Source organism: Cyprinus carpio, chromosome B14, assembly GCF_018340385.1.
Source record: "Cyprinus carpio isolate SPL01 chromosome B14, ASM1834038v1, whole genome shotgun sequence".
NCBI classification, from domain to species: domain Eukaryota; kingdom Metazoa; phylum Chordata; class Actinopteri; order Cypriniformes; family Cyprinidae; genus Cyprinus; species Cyprinus carpio.
This window is the reverse complement of record NC_056610.1, coordinates 17,182,297-17,205,779: the sequence shown is the minus strand read 5'-3', so window position 1 is coordinate 17,205,779 and position 23,483 is coordinate 17,182,297. Positions and strand designations below refer to the sequence as shown.

At 39.0% G+C, this 23,483-nt stretch overlaps 1 protein-coding gene across 5 annotated transcripts in view; it reads left to right on the top strand.

The window, feature by feature from the left end:
* Nucleotides 1-23,483, top strand: part of LOC109047858 (protocadherin-1-like) — a 154,596-nt gene that overhangs the window by 11,923 nt on the left and 119,190 nt on the right. For all 5 annotated transcript variants that reach the window (XM_042738274.1, XM_042738275.1, XM_042738277.1 and 2 more), the window contains one exon: nucleotides 1,213-3,396. In XM_042738274.1, the coding sequence (XP_042594208.1) occupies nucleotides 1,213-3,396 (2,184 nt within the window). The remainder of the gene's footprint in view (nucleotides 1-1,212; nucleotides 3,397-23,483) is intronic.

Genomic DNA, 23,483 nt, shown 5'->3' with positions numbered 1-23,483 from the left:
AATGACTGTTAATCTCTCAGTCAACAATTAATCTATGCAACCAAGTTGTATTCAAAGAGCATGTCAGAAGACTTTATTTTCCTCTCAGTCCTCATAAGCATAATTTGAAACCAAATTAAATAAGCAGTAGTGGTATTAAAACAGCTTAATTTTGTGATTTCAGAGGGTTGTAAATGTTGATGGAGTGTTTCAGTTGTTCAGAGAAATGCTCTTCAAATACATTAAATCAGTGGTTTTCAAACCGGTCCTGCAAGCACCCCTAGCACCTACCACAATTTTGTATTTCTCCCTATATCTGACACATCCATTTCAGGTCTTGCACTCTCTACTAATGAGCTGATGAGTTGAATCCGGTGTGATAGATAAGGGAGACAGTGCTAGGGGTCCTCGCAGGACCGGTTTGAAAACCACTCCATTAAATGAAATGAATTCCCAGTTTGCATGGAGGATGAAATGGAGTGACTCATATAGAGCAATAATAACTTAAGCACCATGAATAATCTTATGACTGCTTCAGATTAAGGCTGTTCACTGTAATACATGGACTGAAACACCATGCATGTTTCATACACAGCCAAGGACAAAAAGAGGAGAGGATGTAGCAGGAACAAGGGAATTTTGATTGTTTGAAAGCTTTAATCAAGCCACTCTTCGATTAAGAGCTGTTTAAAATTATTCCCAGGTTCACGATAGACCAGAAAAATTTATAGAAATCTCTGCCAAGACTGAGTAACTTAAGTGATGTCTCAAATTAACTTCATCTAGCAAACTACAACTAATTTTGGAGAATTTAACACAAAACACAACCCAATCATATTTAACCCCTCAGAGTAAGTGCATTTCTAATTTCTCTCCTTATATATTGAAAATTTAATAATAACAGCATATGGCATTACTAGTGAAAGTGCAAGCTGTTTTCTGGAATCAAATGAGGTGTGCTTTATTTTAAATTCCAAGAAAATTCAGTTAATTTATTAGTTAGTCTGATGTAGTTCTTGGATGAGCTTAGGGTCTTTTTTTAAGTGTGTAAAGCATATTTTTGGCATGCTAATTCATTGCTACTTAGAATTTTTTTATCCATTTTGATGGTCCTGACCAAGCATTTTAACTTCTGTTTTGAAGTTGATGTATAAACCTGTGATTACATAATCTTTTTTGTAAATGAATGTTTCAGTGCTTTGCTTAATTTCATTTTGTGTTGTGTCAATTTAGGTGAAGGCCAATGACTCTGACATGGGACCCAATGGAGAGGTGACCTACAGCCTCCACCAGGCATCACCAATTGTCCAGAGGCTCCTCAGCATTGACCGCAACACAGGCACCATTTTCGTCAAAGGCTCGGTGGATCGTGAAGATATCAGCATGCTCAAGTTCTACGTCCAAGCTAAAGACAATGGTCCACAATCAAAGAGCTCCAAAGCCCTTGTGACTATTACAGTGAAGGACCAGAATGACAATGCACCCTTAATCAGAATCCGGGGAATTGGCCTTGTGACGCATGAAGATGGTGTTGCTAACATATCGGAGGACATGCCTGTAGGCACAGCTGTGGCTCTGGTGGAGGTATCAGATCGTGATGAAGGTGAAAATGCAGTTGTAACCTGTGTGGTAGCAGGGGATGTCCCATTCCAGCTGCGTTCAGCTAGTGAAACAGGCAACGACCGCAAGAGGAAATACTTCCTTCAGACAACCATGCTGCTGGACTACGAGCGGATCAAAGACTACAGGATTGAAATTGTGGCAGTAGACTCTGGCAACCCTGCACTATCCAGCACAAATTCCCTGAAGGTGCAAGTGACAGACATGAATGACAACTCCCCGATCTTTTCACCCTCTTTATACGAGGTAGAATTTGCTGAGGAGAACCAGCCAGGTGACAAGGTTCTAGATGTGGTAGCCACCGATGCCGACAGTGGGACTAATGCGGAGCTGACATACAGTATCACTGGTGGATCAGTCCCCGAGGGGCTATTTGAAGTTAACCCTAACACAGGAGAAGTGCGTGTCATGAGCCAGTTGGACCGTGAACAATTAGATCACTATCAATTTCTAGTCGCAGCAGCTGATAAAGGTGTACCAAGCTTGAGAGGAACTGCCACTGTTGTTGTCAAGGTGCTTGACAGGAACGACAATGACCCTAAATTTATGCTTAATGGTTATAGCTTTTCAGTCCAAGAAAACATGCCACCCCTTAGTCCCGTTGGAATGGTGACAGTCAACGATCGCGATGAGGGTGACAATGCTCATGTTGAACTCTCTGTAGAACCAGACAATGGCAAGTTTATGATTCAAAATGGAACGTACACCATACTTTCGACTATCTCCTTCGACAGAGAAAGGGAGAGCACCTACAGTTTCCGACTTAAAGCTGTTGATGGAGGTGATCCACCACGTTCCTCCTATGTTGGCATTACCATTAATGTTCTTGATGAGAATGACAATGCTCCATATGTCACCAAGCCCTCAAACTCTTCATACAAGTTCTTGGATCCCCGCACCAGCCCAGAAACCCACGTAGAACTTGTAGAGGCAGAGGACATGGACATCGGTTTAAATTCAGAGCTGGAGTTCAGTATTGTAGGAGGCAACCCGCATGGTTTGTTCCGCATTTCTTCGGAAGGTGAGGTTACTTTGGCTAAAGAGTTCACATCCAAACACATTGGTCTCCACCGTCTGGTAGTAAAAGTTAAAGACAAAGGTGCGCCACCACGCCATACGACTGCACTGGTTCACATTTATGTCAATGAGACCATCGGCAATGTCTCCCACGTCGAAGGACTTGTTGGACACAGTCTTTATACGCCACTTGAAATGGATATTGCGGGAGATCCAGATTATTCTCGAGACCAGCAAAGTAACATTATTTTTGCAGTCTTGGGTGGCTTTTGTGTGGTCGTTCTAATCATTGCAGTGGCTATGATCATCAGGCATGTCATGCTGAAGGAGAATAAAAGTGGCTACCAGGCAGGCAAGAAGGAGACCAAAGACCTCTACGCCCCCAAACCAGGACCTAAGAGCAACAAGAACAAGAAGGCAAAGAAAAGCAAAGCTCCAAAGCCTGCCAACCCATCTGAGGAGGATGAGGGGGGGAGTCTACAGAAAGGCCTAAAGTTCAACCTCATGAATGATAGCGTCAATGATAGCCCTAGGATTCACCTGCCGCTCAACTACCCCCCTGGGAGCCCAGACCTGGGGCGACACTATCGGTCTAATTCTCCTCTGCCATCCATTCAGCTCCAACCTCAGTCACCTTCTGCCTCAAAGAAACACCAGGCAGTGCAGGACCTGCCTGCCACCAACACCTTTGTAGGAACCGGGGACAACAACTCAACAGGCTCAGACCAGTATTCGGATTACAGCTACAAGGCCAACTCTTCAAAATATAGCACCAAACAGGTAGGAGACGACTTCGAAAGCATGGCAGGGTACCACAGCACAGGGTACCAAAGCCCAGGGTACCACAGCCCAGGGTACCACAGCACAGGGTATCACAGCAACAGGTATCATAGCAACATGGTGTGGACTAAGGGCATGTATTAGGGGCTGGAACTGAATGAATGTCAAACCAAAGCTGCACTGATCCACAAACCCCATGCACATCATTTGATTAAAAGAAGTTTGTTTTATTTGTCAAACTTTTTTCTTCTTCTTCAATTCTGTAGTATCATTAATGCTCTGAAGGAAAAAAAAAATACTTAATTTAATTACTACTTATTTACATGAAGGAGACATTCCTGCACAGTCTTATTTCCATTTTGATTTTCTTTGAGAGGGTCATTTTCAGCTGGACAGTGTTTGATGCTGCCCCTCAAAAGATGATCAGAACTGTTTTCAAAAACCTTTGAAACACATTTGTGATATAATAACCTTTAGACCAGAGAGATGTGCCTTATTCTTTGCTCTGAAAGACAACAAATAATAGCCGTTATTGTTTTGATGTCTTTTGTCAAGCTAGCTTTAGGTAATTGCACAATTGTTAATGTGTCAAAATGATTCTATAAAGCATTTTTTTACTTCTTCATAAAGAAAACTGTGCACTGAGTAAGTTAAAATACACAGGAAGGTCGGACAAGTAAGCTCAACATATTTGAACATTTCCATGGCACATTTTGGTGGGCATTAAAAAATGTCTTTAATTATTTGGACCCTGTTTAGTTGGAGTTGAAGCGGGTTATTTTTACAGATTAATGGTGGGCATTTCCCCTGTTCTTTCTCAAGCTTCATTGATTGCACATGCAAAGAGCCCCTTCTTTTTGTTATGTACACAACTAAGTGGATTGGCTTAATGTAGATTAATAATCAACTACAGACGTCAGAGTGTGCCATCGAACATTGTTGAATTATTAACTGTGGGATTTTCTACCAGGCTGTGAATAATGTCACGTTCACTGTAAATAGAAAGCTACTTGACATTAAAACTCTTATCACATTTCTCTAGTACTGAACAAGAAAACCAAAAATGAGTACCATTTTTCTTGGACTGTGTTAGCAAACCTTTGGAGACAATCATTGAAAAAGGTTTTTTGTTATGCAAGTTCTATATTGTGAATGTTAATAACCAGCTATATGTGCTGTTGCATGTTTGTGTGTGTGTTCATCCCTTATGATGTTTGTTTTGTTCTGTTGCGGAATGGCGATAAACAGCCTAAAATAGCTTTATATAGAAGAATTTGCTTAATTCATTTTTAACACACCAAACATTTCTTAATACCAGATGTGTAAATAGAACCAACCAAATATATCTTGAGATCTCAGCTGCTTTGATAGTGGCTCCATCTTCCATTTTGTACATTTAAAGTCTGGTTGTTAGGGAGATGTGTTCATATTTAAAGCAATAATCATGTGTGTTGTTATGCTGGAAAGATGCAATGTTGAAAGGATGTCCTGCAGGAGTGTCTAGTTTACACACAATGCAGCATACACATGCAAGTTGAATACGACCCTTTGCGTTCTGTGTGGAGTGTGTATCATCTGTGGAACTGTATTTAAAGCTGCAGACATCCCCATTTGTGTTTAATTTCTGTTATGTGTTATTTTGTTTCTGTTGATTTGCAATTTGTATTTTGTATTTTTTACAAGCAAAGCAAGTTGGCTTTCAATAAAACTTTTTTGAAGGTGTTACATTGTGGATTTAATGTTAAACAGAACCAGTGCATTGAAATTACTCATCAGGGGACATGAATTCTTAAGGTACAGTATTTCATTTCCATATTCCCATATTTATTTTATGACATTTCCCTTTCTATATATCACATTTTACCAGTAAACATTCACTTTTTATTTACTAACCACACCATAAAAATGTCTACTTCAAAAACTATTTGAAATTCTCTCGGTACCAGTGAGCACAGGTCGATGAGCTTGCATTACGGCAGCTATTATTTCAAGCTCCCTAAGTTGATAGCTAGACAAATGGATTGATTTTTCTTTACTATTCAGCAAGTTTAGTTTTATAGTATTCATGCAGTAATGTCAGTCTTATGTGATCCATGTCTTAACACAATTAATATGACACATTTACAACATTGCTCCTCTGGGATCAAGCCAAACACTTAGTCACTGAGCTTTACAAATGCATTCTTTTTTTTTTTTTGTCTTTCATGTGTGTTTTTGTTTTTCTCATTCATGCTGCACATCACAGGAACAGAATCATGTTCTAAGAGGATTTGAGCAGTGCAGACTTGGTGTATCCGAATGACCCTAGAGGAAAGTGAGGTGTTTTGTACAGGTCCTGTCAATCAAAGCCCCATCCTTTTTGGGTCCCATCCTTAGATTCGAGGAATGGGATCAAGGGATGGTTGTCAGAGGTCTTGTAAGGTTTTTTGTACTATTCGATTGGCTTCTTGTATGCCGGCAGCTAATCTGGGCCCCAAAAAAGACACACACCACACACACATACACATGCAGCCTTTCCTGCCACTGCCGGCCATTTAAATTCTAGCAGCATCTGCGCTTCTAAAAAGCTGTCGATTTTGCCCTCAGCTTGCACCATCACCATGGCAACGGACTGACCAGTGTGTGTTGTATGCTGACTCACAGACTGTTCTGAGTGCAGGTGGGGGGAGACGGAGAGAAAGACAGACTGGGAGGGATCATAGAGGGATGAATAGAAAGAGGGCACAAAAAAAGAGGGAGAAAAGATGAAGTGTTTGAAAAAAATAAATAAAAAATATTTGTCATTTCACACCATTCTTCCATGTACTCAGTTCATGGTGTTTCATGCTAATGGAAGAAACAGGCCATTTATTCATTCATTTGGTCACATTCCCTACTGTCATTGGTTAGTGCTGTCCACTTTATCATTTTTTTTCATGAAAATCCACTTGTATTGAATATTAAACTCTACTGTACCTTAAGTTTGTCATTGTTCCTGTGTTTTCCTCTCAATTACAGAAATCCAAAGAAGGGGATAATGCAGCCTTAAAACAGTTCCAATATGTATATATGCATAGCATTTCATTTCTAAACGTTGTTCAGTATGGAATATCAAGCAAAATATAGCATCACGGTGTTAACAAGGCAGCGAAGTTATCATACATATTTTCAAATTCTAGCCTACCTTTAAAAGAGTTTTAGCTTTGCATGCTTGTCTAGCTTCCACTCATTTCCCCCAGTTGTAGAAACTTCAGTCGGAGCGTGATTGCAAATTAGTGAATGTCATTTTGAGTTGATGTCATTCCTGGAAGATAAAAAGGAGTTGGAAGATAAAACAAGAAGCTGCCCATGTCTCTTTTCCCTCTGTCTCCTGTGGTGTGGTCTTGCGACTGTAACCGTTACAGAGCGAGAATCATATTTTGTGAAGTGTGAAGTCAATTATGCAAAACAGTTCTGTGGTCCAGGCTGCGGTACATCAGCTGCAAGTCACCCTTTAGCAGTCCATGGCTTCAGTAGTATCTTTATCTCAGCAGTCTGTCCACCTTTCTCTCCTTTAAATAAGCAAATAAGTGCCTACTATTGCTTAGCGGTTAATCAGGCGGAACAAACTCGCCAGTAATAATCGTGACTCATCAGGAGAGAATATAGCTGAAGGGAAAACAAAATTGTTTTAAAGGAACTCTGAAAGAATATTAAACACCCTGCTTCATTTGCATTATTCAGGTGTTGTCGTTTACAATGCAAGGCTAATCAAAATAAAGAGCTGTTAATTGTGATGATGGCCCTTTTTTCCTCCCTTCTCCCACCTTGACTTGAATTTTTTGACACATAGATAAGATGGAGAATCATTAGCTTTGCTCTGTCTAACACCTGCAAGAAGCCCCAGACTGATAGCATCTTTTGTGTGCATTTCACAAGGGAAATTGCACCGTTTGGAGTGATGCCATTCAATTGCACATGCCCTTTGCACACTGATTTTACATGCTTTGTTATACTTGTGCATATTTCTGCTACATAGGAAAAAGCCATGGTTTGGTAAATCATAATCATGATGTACAAAGTTAAAATTGAGATAGTAAGTCGTAATTATGAGATGACAAATTCAAATTGACTTAAACTGAGATTTATGGATGAATGTCGAAACTGAAATAAACGTTATGACGAATGATAAAACGTCAAGCTGAAATTATGAAATACTAAATCACATGACATTATACAAGTCAATTATGAGATAAAAGTCATAATTATGACAAAAAATATTATGACTAATTATGTCAATTTTAACTTTTCATCTCATTTTTTTTTTCTTTTTTTTTTTTTTTATGTGGCAGAAATTGGCTTTCACAGCCACTGTGTAACTGGTCATTTCTGTCACTGCTCCCATTCTTTTGAGTTGTGTTGTAGGAAGGGAAGAAGGAAGGATAGATAGAAGAAAGGAAGGAAGTGACAGTGACATTTCTTGTGTTTTGAGCTTTCCTTCAGGTTTTGTTGAGGGTAGGAAGAAAGAAAAGACGTGGAAGGAAGTGACACTGGCATCTGTGTCAGTGAATTGCCATTCCCTGAGTCTTACAGAGAGGAAAAGTTTGAGATGGAAGGAAGGAAAGTAGAATGAAAGGACACTGACATTTCTGCCTTTTGAGGTTTGCAAGTTTTGTTGGCGGAAAGAATGGATGGAACGAGTTGTGGATAGCTCTGTTACTTCACTTCTCAATAGTGTTTGAGGTGTGAACCTAATGAGACACATAACTAAGCTTGTCTTTTTTGTTTGTGTTGGCCCATGACACACTGTTGTAATATTCTAATTAGCTGCCAGGGCTTTTAATAAGGGTCTTTTTTTTGTTTTGTTTTTTAGGCTTGTTGTGCTGTACTCCTAAATTTTAAATGGCGTAGTACCATGAAGATGTCACTTACTACACTGCTTAAAATTTTGGCCCCTTAGCGCCTCCATGTTACTGCTGTGCTTGTTTCACAGGATGCGTCGCCCGTCCTGTGGGCTTAAATCTGGGACAGCAGTGGCAGACAGGTAGATGGCCATTTTGACGCACACACAATGGTGTGTTTTTACCTCTGTGTAATCAGTGAATTCCTGAGAGTACAAATCACTCAGCGAAGGAAAATTACTCTAGCCTTCCTTGTGTGTTTGTGAGTCACGGCAAAGGCACATGTGCAAGCCCTTCCAGCTTTCGGGGGAAAGATAAGGGGACAAGCATGCACAAAGGTGAGCAGGAACACAAAGGTTCCTCTATGTGGAACTCTGACGTTCCCTGTCAGAGCCTCTCTCATTAAGGAGCCTGTCTCTGGGCTCTCACTACAACCCGACATCAAGGTCGAACACATTAGCTCTCATTTAGCTCCATTATCTAGATTATCTGAGCTCATCTAATGATAAGTATTAGCAAAGTTCAGCTCTGTGGTCAATGTTAAAGAACTTTCCAACTGTCAACTGTTGCTCGGCTGGGATGGAGGCCTCATATGCAGCCATATGGCTCTCTCGGGGCATATGTGTACAATTATTTTAATGGTCTCTGATTAGTGATTAGTGTGTTAGGACATGCTAATTGGGAAATGTTTCCGGTAAGCCTTCAGGGCAGCTTGGATGGAGATCAGTGGAGATGCCAGATTTCTAACCAAAAGTTAGAAAGTAACCATTTTGCAATCTCAATAGACAGAAAACCTGGTAATCACACACATATTTCCTCTAGAGGTCTTATAAATGTTTCAAACTGTGATCAGATTTGGCAAGTCTCATTTTGAACTCAAACATTTATTGTCATATACTTGGAAGTCAAAATTTTCTGAGCTATTCTGTAGAACTAATTAATGTGGATACTCTTACTTACCTAGTAAAATCTCCTAAACCAGCCTAAGACTGTCTGTTGGCCAGTTTTAAAGGGGTTTTTATTACTTTTCAGCTGGTCTGACCTGCAAAAACAAGATTAACACTGGCTTGGTCAGGCTGGGAGACCATTACTGAACCAGTTAAGACCATCAAAACAGTTCAAGCTGCAGATATCATAGGATAGGAAATAGTAAGAATTATTATTATTATTTTTATTTTTTATGTTCACCAAGGCTATACGTTTGTTTGATCTAAATCACAGTAAAAACAGTAATATTGTGAAATATTCTGACTTAAAATACGTTTTCTATTTTAATACATTTTAAAATGTAATTTATTCCTGATGGCAATGCTGAATTTTTATCAGCTATTACTCCAGTCTTCAGTATCACATGATCCTTCAGAAATCATGCTGACCTGGTGCTCCATTATTATTGATCCTCAGTTATTTATAATGGTTTCTATTTGTATCATTGTTGAAAACTTTTATTCTTTGATGAATAGAAAATTCAAAAGAACAGCATTTATTTGAAATACAAAATCTTATGTCATAGATATCTTAATTGTCATTATTTGAATATTTTAATGCATCTGTGCTGAATAAAAGTATTTGTAATGGTAGTAGAAGGAAGCCACAAAAAGTTTCTTGACCATCAAATCAGCATATTAGAATGATTTCTGAAGGATCGTGTGACACTGAAGCCTGGTGTAATGGTTATAAAATTTAAATAAAATTTTTGTAAATATATATTTATATATTTGTTTATTTCATTCTTTCTTGTTTTCACAGTGTGATTTATTTATTTATTTTCTGGTTTATTCTTACTAAGGATATATGTTGGGATTATGTTACATTTGAGACAAAGCTAACCTCCTTGGACTTCTGAGCTATGAACTGAGCATATAAAGTTGTCCTCTGGGGTCTTTCTCAGGTTGATAAGGTCCAAGCGGTGCATAAAACATTTCTCTTTATCTCCCTCTCTCTTGTTCTCTCCCCTGTCACTTTACTCTTGTGGGCTGTCATTGTTTCTGGGCGAGGTGTCGTGGGCCATGTGGTGACTGCACTCTTTGCCTGTGCAACTGCAGAATCCGACTGCTACTCCACTTCTCTCCTCCCCGGAGGCCCATCTACACACCCTGGCATTGTCAGGCAACATCTGCTGAAATTACGCCTGGCTGTCCCCCTCCTGCGCGCACACACATACTCGCTCTCCGCACAGACGCTGACAGCGTCCATCTTTATAGGTCCTGACAGCGGATGAATAAACTAGCTCGCGCACGCTCAACTGAGCTTGCTCAGACAAATACACACACGCAGATGCGCTCGGCTGCGTGGACAGAAATTAGCCTCATAATCGTAAAAACGAACATGAAATCCAATCGAACCCTTCATGTGTACAGTCAACAGTGTTTAATCCTTTTATTTATGCATTTGCTCTAAATAAAAAAAGGCTTCACTTTGCATAGCCATTAAGAGAATTTTAGTCCAATGATGTTACAGAAACGCACACTTGCGTGGTGCGTGTTTATGGCACATTTAGCGTTCTGCCTCACTGCTCCGCTCTTCTGCCTCATAAGGCACTTGCTGTTCGCTGTGTCTACAGATCTGTTTTTAATTTCACAGTGTGTATACAAAGAGAAAGAGGCAGCAGTGCAGTGTGCACGTCTTTACCTTTGTCTTTACCTTGCTAAGCTGTTGCTTGGTCACCCGCTGAGAAAGGCCAGTCCGTACTGTCATGTCCCATAATTATTTAGTTCTTCCTGGGCAAACATGAAGTCAGCAGCAAACACACTAATGCTAATATGACAGGCACACAACATCCACTTGTAATAATACTTAAATGAGTTTGAGTAGCCATTCCTGTTGGATACGGTTGTGCATTTATTGTTTTCTGTTGGACAACATTTAGGAGGATTGTTAGTCTTCATATATATATATATATATAAACTATCATTCAGACAACTCTTATGCTCGCCAAGACTGCATTGATTTGTTCAAATGTAGTAAACATAGTAATATTGTGGTATATTATTAACATTTAAAGTAATTAATTTCTGTTTTAATTAGTGCTGTCAAATGATTAATCGCGATTAATCGCATGCAAAATAAAAGTTTTTGTTTACATAAAGTACTGTATGTGTGTGTACTGTGTATATTTAGTATGTATATATACACAAGTGCATGCATATATTTAAGGAAAATATGTTTATATATTAAATATATTTATGATATAATTTATATGAATATAAATATATACATGTAAATATTTTCAAAATTTGATGTGTGTGTTTGTCTTTATATACATAATATACATTTTGATTAATCATTTTATATTTGTGATAACTAAGCTGAATTTTCAGGAGACAATCCTCCAGTGGTGCTCAAAAACATTTATTATTATCAAAGTTAATAAAAAATAATAATAATAAATAAATAATAATAATAAAAAACTTTTTTCTTGATTAATAGTTCAAAAAAGCAGCATTTATTTGAAATGGAAATAATTTGTTACAGTATAAATCTATAAATCTATAAATTTAATGTCACTTTTTATCAATTGAATTAATCTTTGCTGAATAAAAGCATTGATTTCTTTTTACGGCCCCCAACCTTTGAGAGGTCATGTGTAATTGTTAACTTTTAGCTGTACGCTGGTATATAGGTTAGCATCAGGTTAACGCAGATGGACAATAATGCCTCCCATTTTGATCTCACAGGGTCTTTTAAGACTGCATACTCAATGTTTAGAGCAAACCAAGAAGCCATACAGAGAGAGCTAAAATGGCCAGAGGTGATTTGGCATGTATCGCTAGTAAATGGCACAGAACAGATTTTTTTTTTATGTAACCATGGTGTAAACATGTTGCCGACAGGTTAAATTGATTATGCTGCAGTGAATGTAAATGTGTGTAAAGTGAATAGCTTTGTTGCTTGGTCCTCTGAGCACAGGGTGGGGCCTTGATGACCTCTGACCTGTGCAGTGGACTCCGGTACATGTTGCAGACGTGTCTTGTGTCTGTGCCAGGCTGTTAGCAGGTGGCACGGATCTGCCAAGGCGTGCGCTCACTGACCTGTGCTACAACCCCCAACACTCGCCGTCTGTGTGTGGGTGTTTATGCGAGACTGATACACGAGGAATCCGCTGCCCTTTTGTGCTCCTCATAATGATTTTTTTTCAGGTCTTTATCACAGGAAGCTGTGTGATTGATGTCGGAGAAAGATTCTACTAGTGTCTCAAGCATGTGGTTGAAATAAGGCAAACTGTGCAGCAGGAAGCATTGTAATGCTTACAGGATATGGCTACTTAGACACATGATACTTGTGGGCTCCATACATTTTCCATTAGGTATTATATCCTTTTTGTCCTCCTGTCTTTGTTTTCATTCCGATAAGGCAGTAAGCACTTATTTATTTTTATTTTTATTTGTTTATATATATATATATATATATATATATATATATATATATATATATATATATATATATATATATATATCATTCAGTTAAATTAATTATTAGATTACAAATTCAATTAAAAACTAGCAACAATAATTTTTTTTTTTTTTTGAGCAAATATTACAATATTGCTTGATAAAAAATAAATAAATGAATTAATAAAATAAAAATTGGGCAATTTAGCCCGCCCACATTCAATCCTCATTTATTCACAATGTATTTTCACATCAAATATCTCAAATTATTAACCTTTATGTTGTTTTCACTTTTCTTTTTTTCCCCACCTTCTGGACAGATCTATTACTTGGAAACGTGTCACATTTCGCCTTGTCAGGATGTGGTTTAAAGGGTATAGTAAACCGGCTATAGACAGATGTAAACACTTCCTTTCCCATCCCACCCCATATTTTTTCCCCCAAGATGAAATTGTACAGCTCATCTCTGTTTTCATTTCACTGTCTGTCTGTTGCGCACTCAGTAGACACTTCAACTCACTTCATCTCCAATCAACTTTTGAGTGACAAACGGCTGGGCTCGGGCATCAGGGCATGTGATTTTTTTGGCGTACCTTGGAGAAGCCATTAGTCATGTCTTTATTTAACCTAGCTCTGCACTGTTGCCCACCTCTCATGTGCCAACTTGGCAGAGAAAAGAAAAGAGATTGGAGAAAAAGAGAGAGAGACTGAAGATAAAAAGTCTTATGGATAGGATGTAGAGCATTCAACAGCCATCAGCACTAGTGGCTTCATCGGCAGAGTGAGAATTGGTCTTGCGGTCGGCTGCCGTGAGAGGCAGGCATCGCTGCATACTGGTGTGTGATTGCAGTCAACGGGGGGTTTGTTAGAGGAACAAGGCAATGGGAAGGGAATCAGAGAGAGGTGGGACCCTGATGGGAGAAGGGTTGATTTCTTATTTATTTTTTTCTCACAGGAAAATGCATTTGGTGAGTGAAAGAAAGAAGCAGGTGAGAGAAATGTGAAGAAGATGATAAAGAAATAATGATTTATAAAACTGGAAGAGCTCAGTGAGAATATTGATCTCAGTATCTTAAAGGGAAAGTCCCTCCATATATATATATATATATATATGATATGATTCTGTTCTTTTCAATCCCCCATAATTGAGACATTGCTATGTCTTTCATGACATTTTATGAACATGCTAAAGAGCAGTGGAAAAGCAAATTACTGGTTTTTCAGTGGAAAAGCAAAATGCGTTTTGTTCAGTTTCTTATACAAAGCTACCATACTGCTTTAGAAGACTTGGGATATGGTTCATAGTGCTATGGATCACATTTATGATGCTTCATGGTGCTTTTTTTGTCACAGCCCTCACTGACATATATTGTACTGAAAAGGCTTGCATGTTTTTTTGCTCTATCTAACAAGGTCATACAGATTTAGAACAATATGAGATTGCGTAAATGATGACAATTTCATATTTGGTGAACTATTCCCATAAGGTGTAAGAAAGACGGTGAGATGAGTAAAGGAATGGAAAATTAAGTTGGGGTTTCAATGAACACAATAGGAAGTATCTCTCACTCATCTATTGATCTCTCAATCTATCGGTCAATCTTTACCAGTCCCTGTGGGGGTCTTTTTCAGCCTCATGGCAGCGCAGATTGACAGTGAGAAAACGAACCTTCAGTCTATACTGGCCATACATGCACATAGTCAGACTTTTCATTTTTGCTAGCAGCGATTACTCCAATCTTCAGGGTCACATGACCCTTCTGAAATCATTCAGATATGCTGATTTGCTCAAGAAACATAATATTATGAATATTGTTATAAATGTTGAAAACGTAATATTTTTTGTGGAAACTTTTTTTTTTTTTTTTTTTTTTCTGGAATCTTTGATGAATAGAACGTCCAAAACAAAAGGATTTATTCGAAATAGAGTCTTGTGTAAGCTTATGTCTATACTGTCGCTTTTGATCAATTAAAACAGCCTTACTGAATGAAAATATTAAATTATTTCAGAAAAATCTGCAGTTTGATTGAACTAATCTAATGTCGGATAACTTTTGCTTTTGTACTGGCATTTGCATCGTGCATCACCAGAGTCTTCCAGCATACTTGATTCACATTCTATCCTTGTCTTAACAGTTATTCTGTGTCTTGTTTTCAGTCAGCTGTGCAAAGAGTCAACGATCAACTTGTGACTCATTTTTTGTCACACTATTGAAAATCCTTTGAAATTACATTAATGCAACCTCTGTGGATTGAAAAAACAAATGTTGATGTACCTTTTAGAGGTATTATACACGCCTCTTTAGATGTGACTTGTGACCACAGCAGTTTGCAGTTTGAGTGAGTGACTGAATACCCCAGGGGGAAATAAGCACAGAGGTTATACCCTCTTATCCCGGCCGTGAGTCGCCGTGCATGAGCATGGAGCGAGGGATAGAGGGACAGCAGCAGCACAGGTCCATGCAGGTCATGGTCAATCCACTCCTCCTTCTGCTTGACTGGACGCCACACTCAGAGAGGTCACTCGCTGTTTCACTGCTTGCTCTGTCTCTCAGTCTCTTCTCAAGTACTCAGAACTGGCATACTGCTAAAAGTCACTTTCGCAGCATACCTTCTCAATTTGCTCTGTGTGCGCTCCATTTTATCCCTCTTTCCCGCTATTTCACCATTCCTGGCTGTTGGCCAGCTCTGTTTGTCCACCCCACCCACCCCCCACAACACCGAAACTGTTGACTCTCTAAAACAGACCACTTTTCACCAGATACAGCCAGCCACAGGAGAGGATAGGAGACAGGACAGAAGAGTGGGTATAGCCTTGGGTCGTTCTGAGTAAGACTACAGTGGTTATGAAGCACTCGGCACTGACAGGTTATCTTGAGGTTTTAGGCTGACGAGTAGGAGGTATTAAGTTGTGAGTGTGCAAATAAGGTGCAAGATGAATGTAGATGTTTTACCATTATAAGCACTCTGCTACCCTTCATTAATATTCCCCTTTTTCAGTTTCACGTCTTGTATAATGAATAGCCAAGTGTATTTAAATTTGTGTTTGAGCATGTGTGTGTGCGCACAGCTACACTTGTGTATGTGTGTGTCGTGTCTGCCCCGGAACTCTGCAGATCACTTGAGCGTACACCTCCCTACCATAACGGCGAGAGGAAGAAGACACTGTCCATCTGTTTATCCACAACAGATCCTCTCAGCTCCTGCTGCTACAAGCCCTGTGTGTATGAGGGTATGCGTGTGCAGATTTACTCAAATATTCACACTCAAGTCTTGAGAAAATAAAAATAAGTGTTATGGTTTCAAACACAAATATGTATATTAATATCTGTTTATTTATATATTATTAATTATTGTTTTTAAGTAATACTTATATTCAGCAAGGATTAAATTGATCAGCATTCACAATAAAACATTTATAATGTTACAAAAAAATCTAACTTGCTGTTCAAAAAATAAAAAATAAAATAAAAAAATAAGCAGCACTTTTTTTTCCAACATTGGTAATAATGAGAGATGTTTCTTGAGCAGCAAATTAGCATATTGAAATGATGTGTAAAGGACCATGTGACACTGAAGACTGGAGAAATGACACTGAAAATTCAGCTTTGCATCACAGCGATAAATTACATTTTAAATTAAAGCTGCAAGCAGCGTTGGAAGGGCCCTCGCACCCTGACTCAACACCACCCGATGGCTTTAGGAAATCAGCGAATGGTGAGCAATATGCATTTAAAGTGGTAAACATAGAAGGAATATTTCAGTCATTTATATGTGCCAAACGTCACTGCTTCCAGCTGGTGGTGCTATGACTATAACGGAATATTGGCATGTAGATGGCTTTAGACCAGACCTCTTACCAAACGTGAAGTTTGGTGCAAATTGGATATTGCATGTTTAAAGGGTTAGTTCAGCCAAAAATGAAAATTATGTCATTAATGACTCACCCTCATGTTGTTCCAAACCCGTAAGACCTCCGTTCATCTTCGGAACACAGTTTAAGATATTTTAGATTTAGTCCGATAGCTTTTTGTCCCTCCATTGAGAATGCATGTACGGTATACTGTCCATGTTCAGAAAGGTAATAAAAACATCATCAAAGTAGTCCATGTGACATCAGAGGGTCCTTTAGAATTTACTGAAGCATTGAAAATACATTTTGCTCCAAAAATAACAAAAATTACGATTATTCAGGATTGTCTTCTCTTCCGGGTCTGTTGTGAACACGACTGCTGTGACTGTTCACGTACGACGCTGCTGACGTGTTCTCTGGTGCACCCAATAACAAAGATAACACCTCAGCAGCGTTGTACGTCAGCGGCGTCACTGCAGTGTTGTGAACGCATTTACAACAAACCCGGAAGAGAAGAAAATGATGAATAAAGTCGTCATTTTTGTTATTTTTGGAGCAAAATGGTATATTCGATGCTTCAATAAATTCTAAAGGACCCTCTGATGTCACATGAACTACTTTGATGATGTTTTTATTACCTTTCTGGATGTGGACAGTATACCGTACATACATTCTCAATGGAGGGACAGAAAGCTCTCGGACTAAATCTAAAATATCTTAAACTGTGTTCCGAAAATGAACGGAGGTCTTACAGGTTTGGAACGACATGAGGGTGAGTCATTAATGACATAATTTTCATTTTTGGTTGAACTAACCCTTTAAGTTAGTGTAAAACAAGACATTTCCTGTTGCCGGCAGGTGGCGCTGGGGTTATAATGAAATATTGGCATTTAGATGTGTTCAGGCCAGGACTCTTATTGAACATGTGAAATTTGGGGCAGATTGGACATTATATGGCTGAATTATAACAACTTCTTTTCCATGGCGAAACATCGAACAATATCTTCGCAACTTAACGTCACAAAGGGCTTTAGATTAGACTAACCAAATTTGTTGTTGATCTCTATCTCTAGGAGAAGAAAATGGCAAAAACGGCACAAACTTTGTCTGGAAAATTCAAAATAACTGACATCCTGTTTTTGGATTTCATACCAGGGGACTTTTTTCGTAGGTATTGGTGAGTTACATGTGTCTACCGATTTTCGTACATGTACGTGAAACGCAGCTTGAGGGGCACATCGTTGAAAGTGTATAGGTGGTGCTATCGAGCCATTTTACCACACCCACTTCTGAAACCCATATTAGACGTAAATATTAAAATAGAAAATGGTTATTTTAAATTGTAATAATATTTCACAATATTACAGTTTTACTGTATTTTTGGTGAGATAAATGCAGCCTTATAACTCATTTGAACACCACACCAACTGCTATTTATTTATTTATTCATTTAATACATGTGTACAGGTCAAACTGTGGGAAAAATTACCTCTACTGTAACATTAGTTGCAGTTTATTAATGGTAGTACTGGTCATTTATGGTTTGATTTTATATTCAGTTTGGTCTCCAGGGATACACATTGCTTTGTGCTTCCGTTGGCCCAGAGCTGTGGTCAGTTCTCACCCCAAACACACACATCCCATCTATCTCTGCACTCCTTACTTTATTTAATATTGCCACCGCTAGTCTCACCTTGAGCTTTCTCCCCCTCAGCTGCAAACTGTTTGCCTGAGATAACACAATCTTACAGGAGAGAAAAATAAATAAAGTAAGAAAAGGAGAGAGAGAGGGGAAGAGAAGGAGAGAAAGAACATGAGACATTATTTAGTGAGGTTTCTTCACAGTGTCTCCTCACACGTAATCCAAAATCATTAGGCACATTAGTCTTTTTTTCAGCAAGGTATGATGTGTCTTCCTGTAAAGCTGAATCATTTTGACACTTCTGTTCTACCATTCTTTTTACTCTCCCTCTCTCTTTCTTCTCTCCCTCAATTTTGTTCTTCTCTCCTCTGTCTTGAGGGCAGCAGACTGCTTGCATACGCATGGTGATATGTCAGTCAGCCATTAGTAGTGAGGTGTAATCTATTCTGTGGATAAAGAAAGAGCGATAGTGAGAGCTGTAGTGAAGAACGCAGGATGTCTCAGGCTGTCTTACGCTAGTGTTTCTCCCATCCTGACTTTGAGTAATTTACACTCTTTGTCTCAAGGTCAGTGTGCTCTTCAATAAGGCTTCAGCATGGGACATCCACTTTGTGCCTGATACAGGTGTAAACCACCCATATTTGGCTTCATAGAGACAAAATATTTATTGTCAGTTTTCTGTTACTAAAAGGCCACTATAATATGGAACGCAATAACTATGGGGTAGCTTCATATTTATTGAGAGAGACAGCAAAACGAAGGTGGAACTTAAAACATTACTACTTGTGAGGCTCATTCACAAGTAGCAGATGGCAATTTGTTTATTTATTACTATTACTATGAGCATTATTTAACTCATTTATGCTTTTTATTGTTTAACAGGACCCTAAAATAAACACCCTGCGAATATTTGTTGGTAAAATAACAAAAATTACGACTTTTTTCAGGATTGTCTTCTCTTCCGTGACAAGGGCATCTTTTTCACCCTGAGAGAAGACCTACTGGTGACAACAGCCTGTTTGTGCTGACCCTTGCCTCCTTTGTGGGCGATTCTCAGCCTCACTGACCTAGCCATCCTTTAATCAGAGCCATGCAGAAAGCAGGGCACTGAGGCATATCTTTCTCTCCCTCTCTTCTAGATCCCTTGGCTTTAATCTCTCAAAAGCCAAGGTTGAAGGCTAAATGTGTGCCTTGGTCTTAATCACTGGTCTGTCTATTCCTTTCTGCCAGATATCTGCCAAAGGGTCTGAGCACGACAGAGAGAAACAGAAGAAAGGGAGTTAAAGGAGTGCTGAAGCCTTAGCTTAGCTGTCAACAGGGCATACAAATTGCACCCTAGACTATATAATGCACAAAATTCTCCTGTAATCAGTTCAGGAATGAAAAATAAATAAATAAATAAATAACCCAAATTAAGCACATATGTAGATCTAGCCCAAACAAACATGGAGTGTAGTATCTGTTATGCTTAAACCAAGCAGTGTCGAGTCACATTTAGGTCTGAAGTCAAGCTAGTTGTGCCGGAATGGGTGGCAGCTGCTGTTTGCCAGTTTACAATCGGATATCAGGCCAAACCAGGTACTAAAGCCCTTATTTACTGCCTGATCGTCTTAGCCACCGGTACACACCCATCTCACAAATGGAGCTTAGCAGGAGATTAAGGCATACGAGATCCTCTTTTCGATATTTAGCCAGTCTAATCGTTGCATTAAAACAGAGGGAGGGAGATGCATCCTAGAGTAGCTTCCACCCTTGTTAGGCTTGATCACTCCGGACGGGAGGTCGAGGGGGCGTTGTGTGGTTGTGGGATACAGATATATGATAACATGGCTTCAAATGTGCGTGTTGGTGGAGGCTGCATGCTAGGCCTTGTCGTGTGTTTTTTGCGGGAGCCGAACGGACAGCGACTGTTTCCTATAAGCTCTACGACGGGGGTCCTAAGGGGCTTAATTAAGGCTGTCTTTAATGTAGTAACTCAGGAGATTAGACAGGACAGAGAGCTTATGGCTATTATCCCTGCTTCAGAAGACACTTCGGCAGCATCCTTTAATTAAGAGAGTGCTGCATTCCTCTCCTCGTCCATCTTTCTCCCCCATCCCTCGCTCTTTCTGTCCGTGTTTCATAAAGGAGTGTGTCCACACAGCCGTCGCGGCTAAGCTCGCCGTTCTTTCCATCTTCATCCTCACTCCCCAGCAGGCAGCCGCTGTTTCCCCTGAGATACTCGTAAACACTCATCAAAAACGAGAAGGCAGAAAAAAGGACAAGAACAGAAGAGAAAGAGATGAGGGGGAAAAAAATACCAAAGCACTAAAGGAAATAATCATAGCCCAAAGAAAATTGAACCAACAGACAATTTAAATACCCCAACAACTTCAAAGAGTGAATCATGCAGACTTCAAAACAGAAAATCTAATTTCCAAAATAAATAAATAATATATATATATATATATATATATATATATATATATATATATATATATATATATATATATATATATATATATATATATATATAAAATCTGGAGCTTTTACTTGTAAGCATTGTTTTTGCTCTTTTGCTTTCTCTTTCTCTCTTTTTGGAGGGCAAGGGCAGAGGTCTGGGAACAAGAAGTGTGCCAGTCTGATTGCCTGACCCAGGAAATAAATGAAGAAATGAGTTCTGGCCTGGATGCAATGTGGTTTATGCCCCGTTCACACATGCACTGATTTTATAGCTGCAGGTCACCAAGTTGCAGCATTGCTGGTCACTGGTAGGCATTTAATGAAGTTATTGGTTGCCAGTCGAAACTTTTCAAACTGAATTCTGATTCACAAACTTGATTTTAATTCAATTCCAGTTCATTTGGGTATATCTCAGTTATAATATTAATTTTACTTTGTGCGTATGTTTGCTTATTTTTTTTGGTATTTTTTATTATATGTGTATGCAGTATATAATATACATCCATTCTTTTATGTATAAGGTTACTGTATTTTGATTCAGTGGTTTGTTGGTTTTGGTTAATTAAATTGATTGTTTCAGTTTATTAAAATATTTTTTAATATAATATAATATAATATAATATAATATAATATAATATAATATATAGTTTTATATATATTTCTTAGGTCAGTAAGTGGAAATAGTAATACTGTGTAATATTGTGAAATTATTATATTTTAAATTGTAATTTATTCCTGTGATGGGAAAGCTGATTTTCAGCAGCCATTACTCCAGTCTTTTGAATGGTAGTGTGTATCAGTGTTGCCAAGTCTGTGGTTTTCCCACAGAATTGAGCTACTTTTACACTGTTGCAGTGGGTTGTTTTTCATGTTCGTGGGTGGAAGCAACCCCAATAATATGACATTTAGCCCCTGGAATGCAAATTTTACCAGGGGAACCCGGCCAAAAAAATGTGTGTTTTACCCCCCAGAACGCAATTTTTAATGGGAGACCCCCTCGAAATTCGATTGGGCTAGTTTTGGGCTAGTTTTGAGTTGCAGTCAGGCAGGCTTTTGATGTGAAAATCTGGCAACCCTGGTGTGTAATCATGTGAAAAAGTAAAATCACTCACAATAACATTAACATCCTAACTACACAGTATCTCACAGGAGATTGATCATGTGTGCTTCTATGTCCTCCATTCCACTGTCAGTCGTTAAACTTGACTTCTGGATCGATGCATGTGCAAACGCCCCTTTAGACATTAAGGAGAAGGAAAGATCCACTGCAATTCACGAGGTCAGAATAAATGTAAGGTTTTCTAACCATCTGCATTTCTCTCTCTCCCTTTATCACCCTTGATCAGCATGTCTTCAATGACTAAAGGCTAATTAAATGTAGCCCCTGTTTGTCACACGCCAGAAGTCAATATGTGAAATAACCAGCACGCCTTTAGCAGCTGCATATAAATGAGCAAACGAGCGAGGAAAGGAGGATGACAGGGAGAAAGAACGAGAACCTCTTTCCTTGAAAGAGGGTCGGCCTATTTGTATGAGTGACAGATCGACCTATTCCGCCTTTCAGGAGCTAATGCTGGAGTGTAAGGGGCATAAGTTTGATGTATCGAACAGGGAAGAGGATTTTTTGAAGACTTCCACACTTCCTAAGAGGTTGTCATAAGATAATGAATGAGGCAAATCTGAAATTCAGTCCTCTAGCCATAAATATAGGTTTCTTTTCTTCTTTTTTTTTTTTTTTTTTGTGTCGTATTCATATTTACCCCCAAAGCAAACAGCCACATCACGGTGACAGGTAGTGTCCTTGTGTTTATTATTTGTCTCATCGTCGCTGCGAAATAAGCCTGGGATGTCAATACCCACATCTGTCTGTACGACGTCGCCCCATGAATATTTCCTCTGCTAGAAGTGTGTTTCTTTTCTTCACCTGTCCATTGTTCTCGTGTTTATAAATAAGTTTGTCTGAGGCTTGTCGCCTCTGTTGGGGAAAGGCAGTCCATTATTCAAGCATCTCTTTCAAACACCACAAAACTGCTGGAGTCAGAGTTATTCATGGCCAGCTTTTGTTTTCCTCCCTTCTTTCTCTTTCTTTTCTCACAAACAGCCATTGACTTCAACCAAAGTCTCGTACTGTGAGGAAAAACCACAGGGTCTTGGGGTGAAAGAGATGTAGATTCTGAAGAAGATAAGATGTGTGTTACGGAAAGAGCACGCACGGACACACACACGGCAAGGTCTCTTTTGGTTTATCTAGTGAGAGGCACCTTTAGAGCGCTCCGACGGTTTAATGAAACGCTGCTGTGTGTGACATTTATCTGCACTCTCGGTGAAGCACACTGCTTTTATGCCTGTTAACTCTGGGCTCTCTGTTCTTCACACTGTCTCAGTATGTGTGTGCGTGAGAGAGACCGTATGTAAATGTATTGGATATTCTCTGTTGGCCTGTGCGGGAGAGTCCCTGTTTCGCCCCTAAATGATGATTTCCATGTTATTGGGCAAATTCCATTTCACAGTGAAAAGGGGATAAGAGCGGACATTACACACATGATAAGATAAAACGGGTGGGTCACTTCTGTTTTCTCTTCTCTTTTCATCTTGTCTAATTTATTTTCTGCTGGTCTAAGGTTCATTTTTCTTCCTCTTTCTAGTCTCATTTTCTCTTCTCTTCTCTTCTTCTTCTCTTCTCTTCTCTTCTCTTCTCTTCTCTTCTCTTCTCTTCTCTTCTCTTCTCTTCTCTTCTCTTCTCTTCTCTTCTCTTCTCTTCTCTTCTCATCTAGTCTCAGATTCTCAGACCTTCTCTTCTCAGATCTTCTCTTCTCATCATTTCATTTTGGCTGTCTCATCTAATCTTGTCTTATATTTTTTTCGTTTCTATTCAGCTCTTCTATTTTCTTGTCAATTCA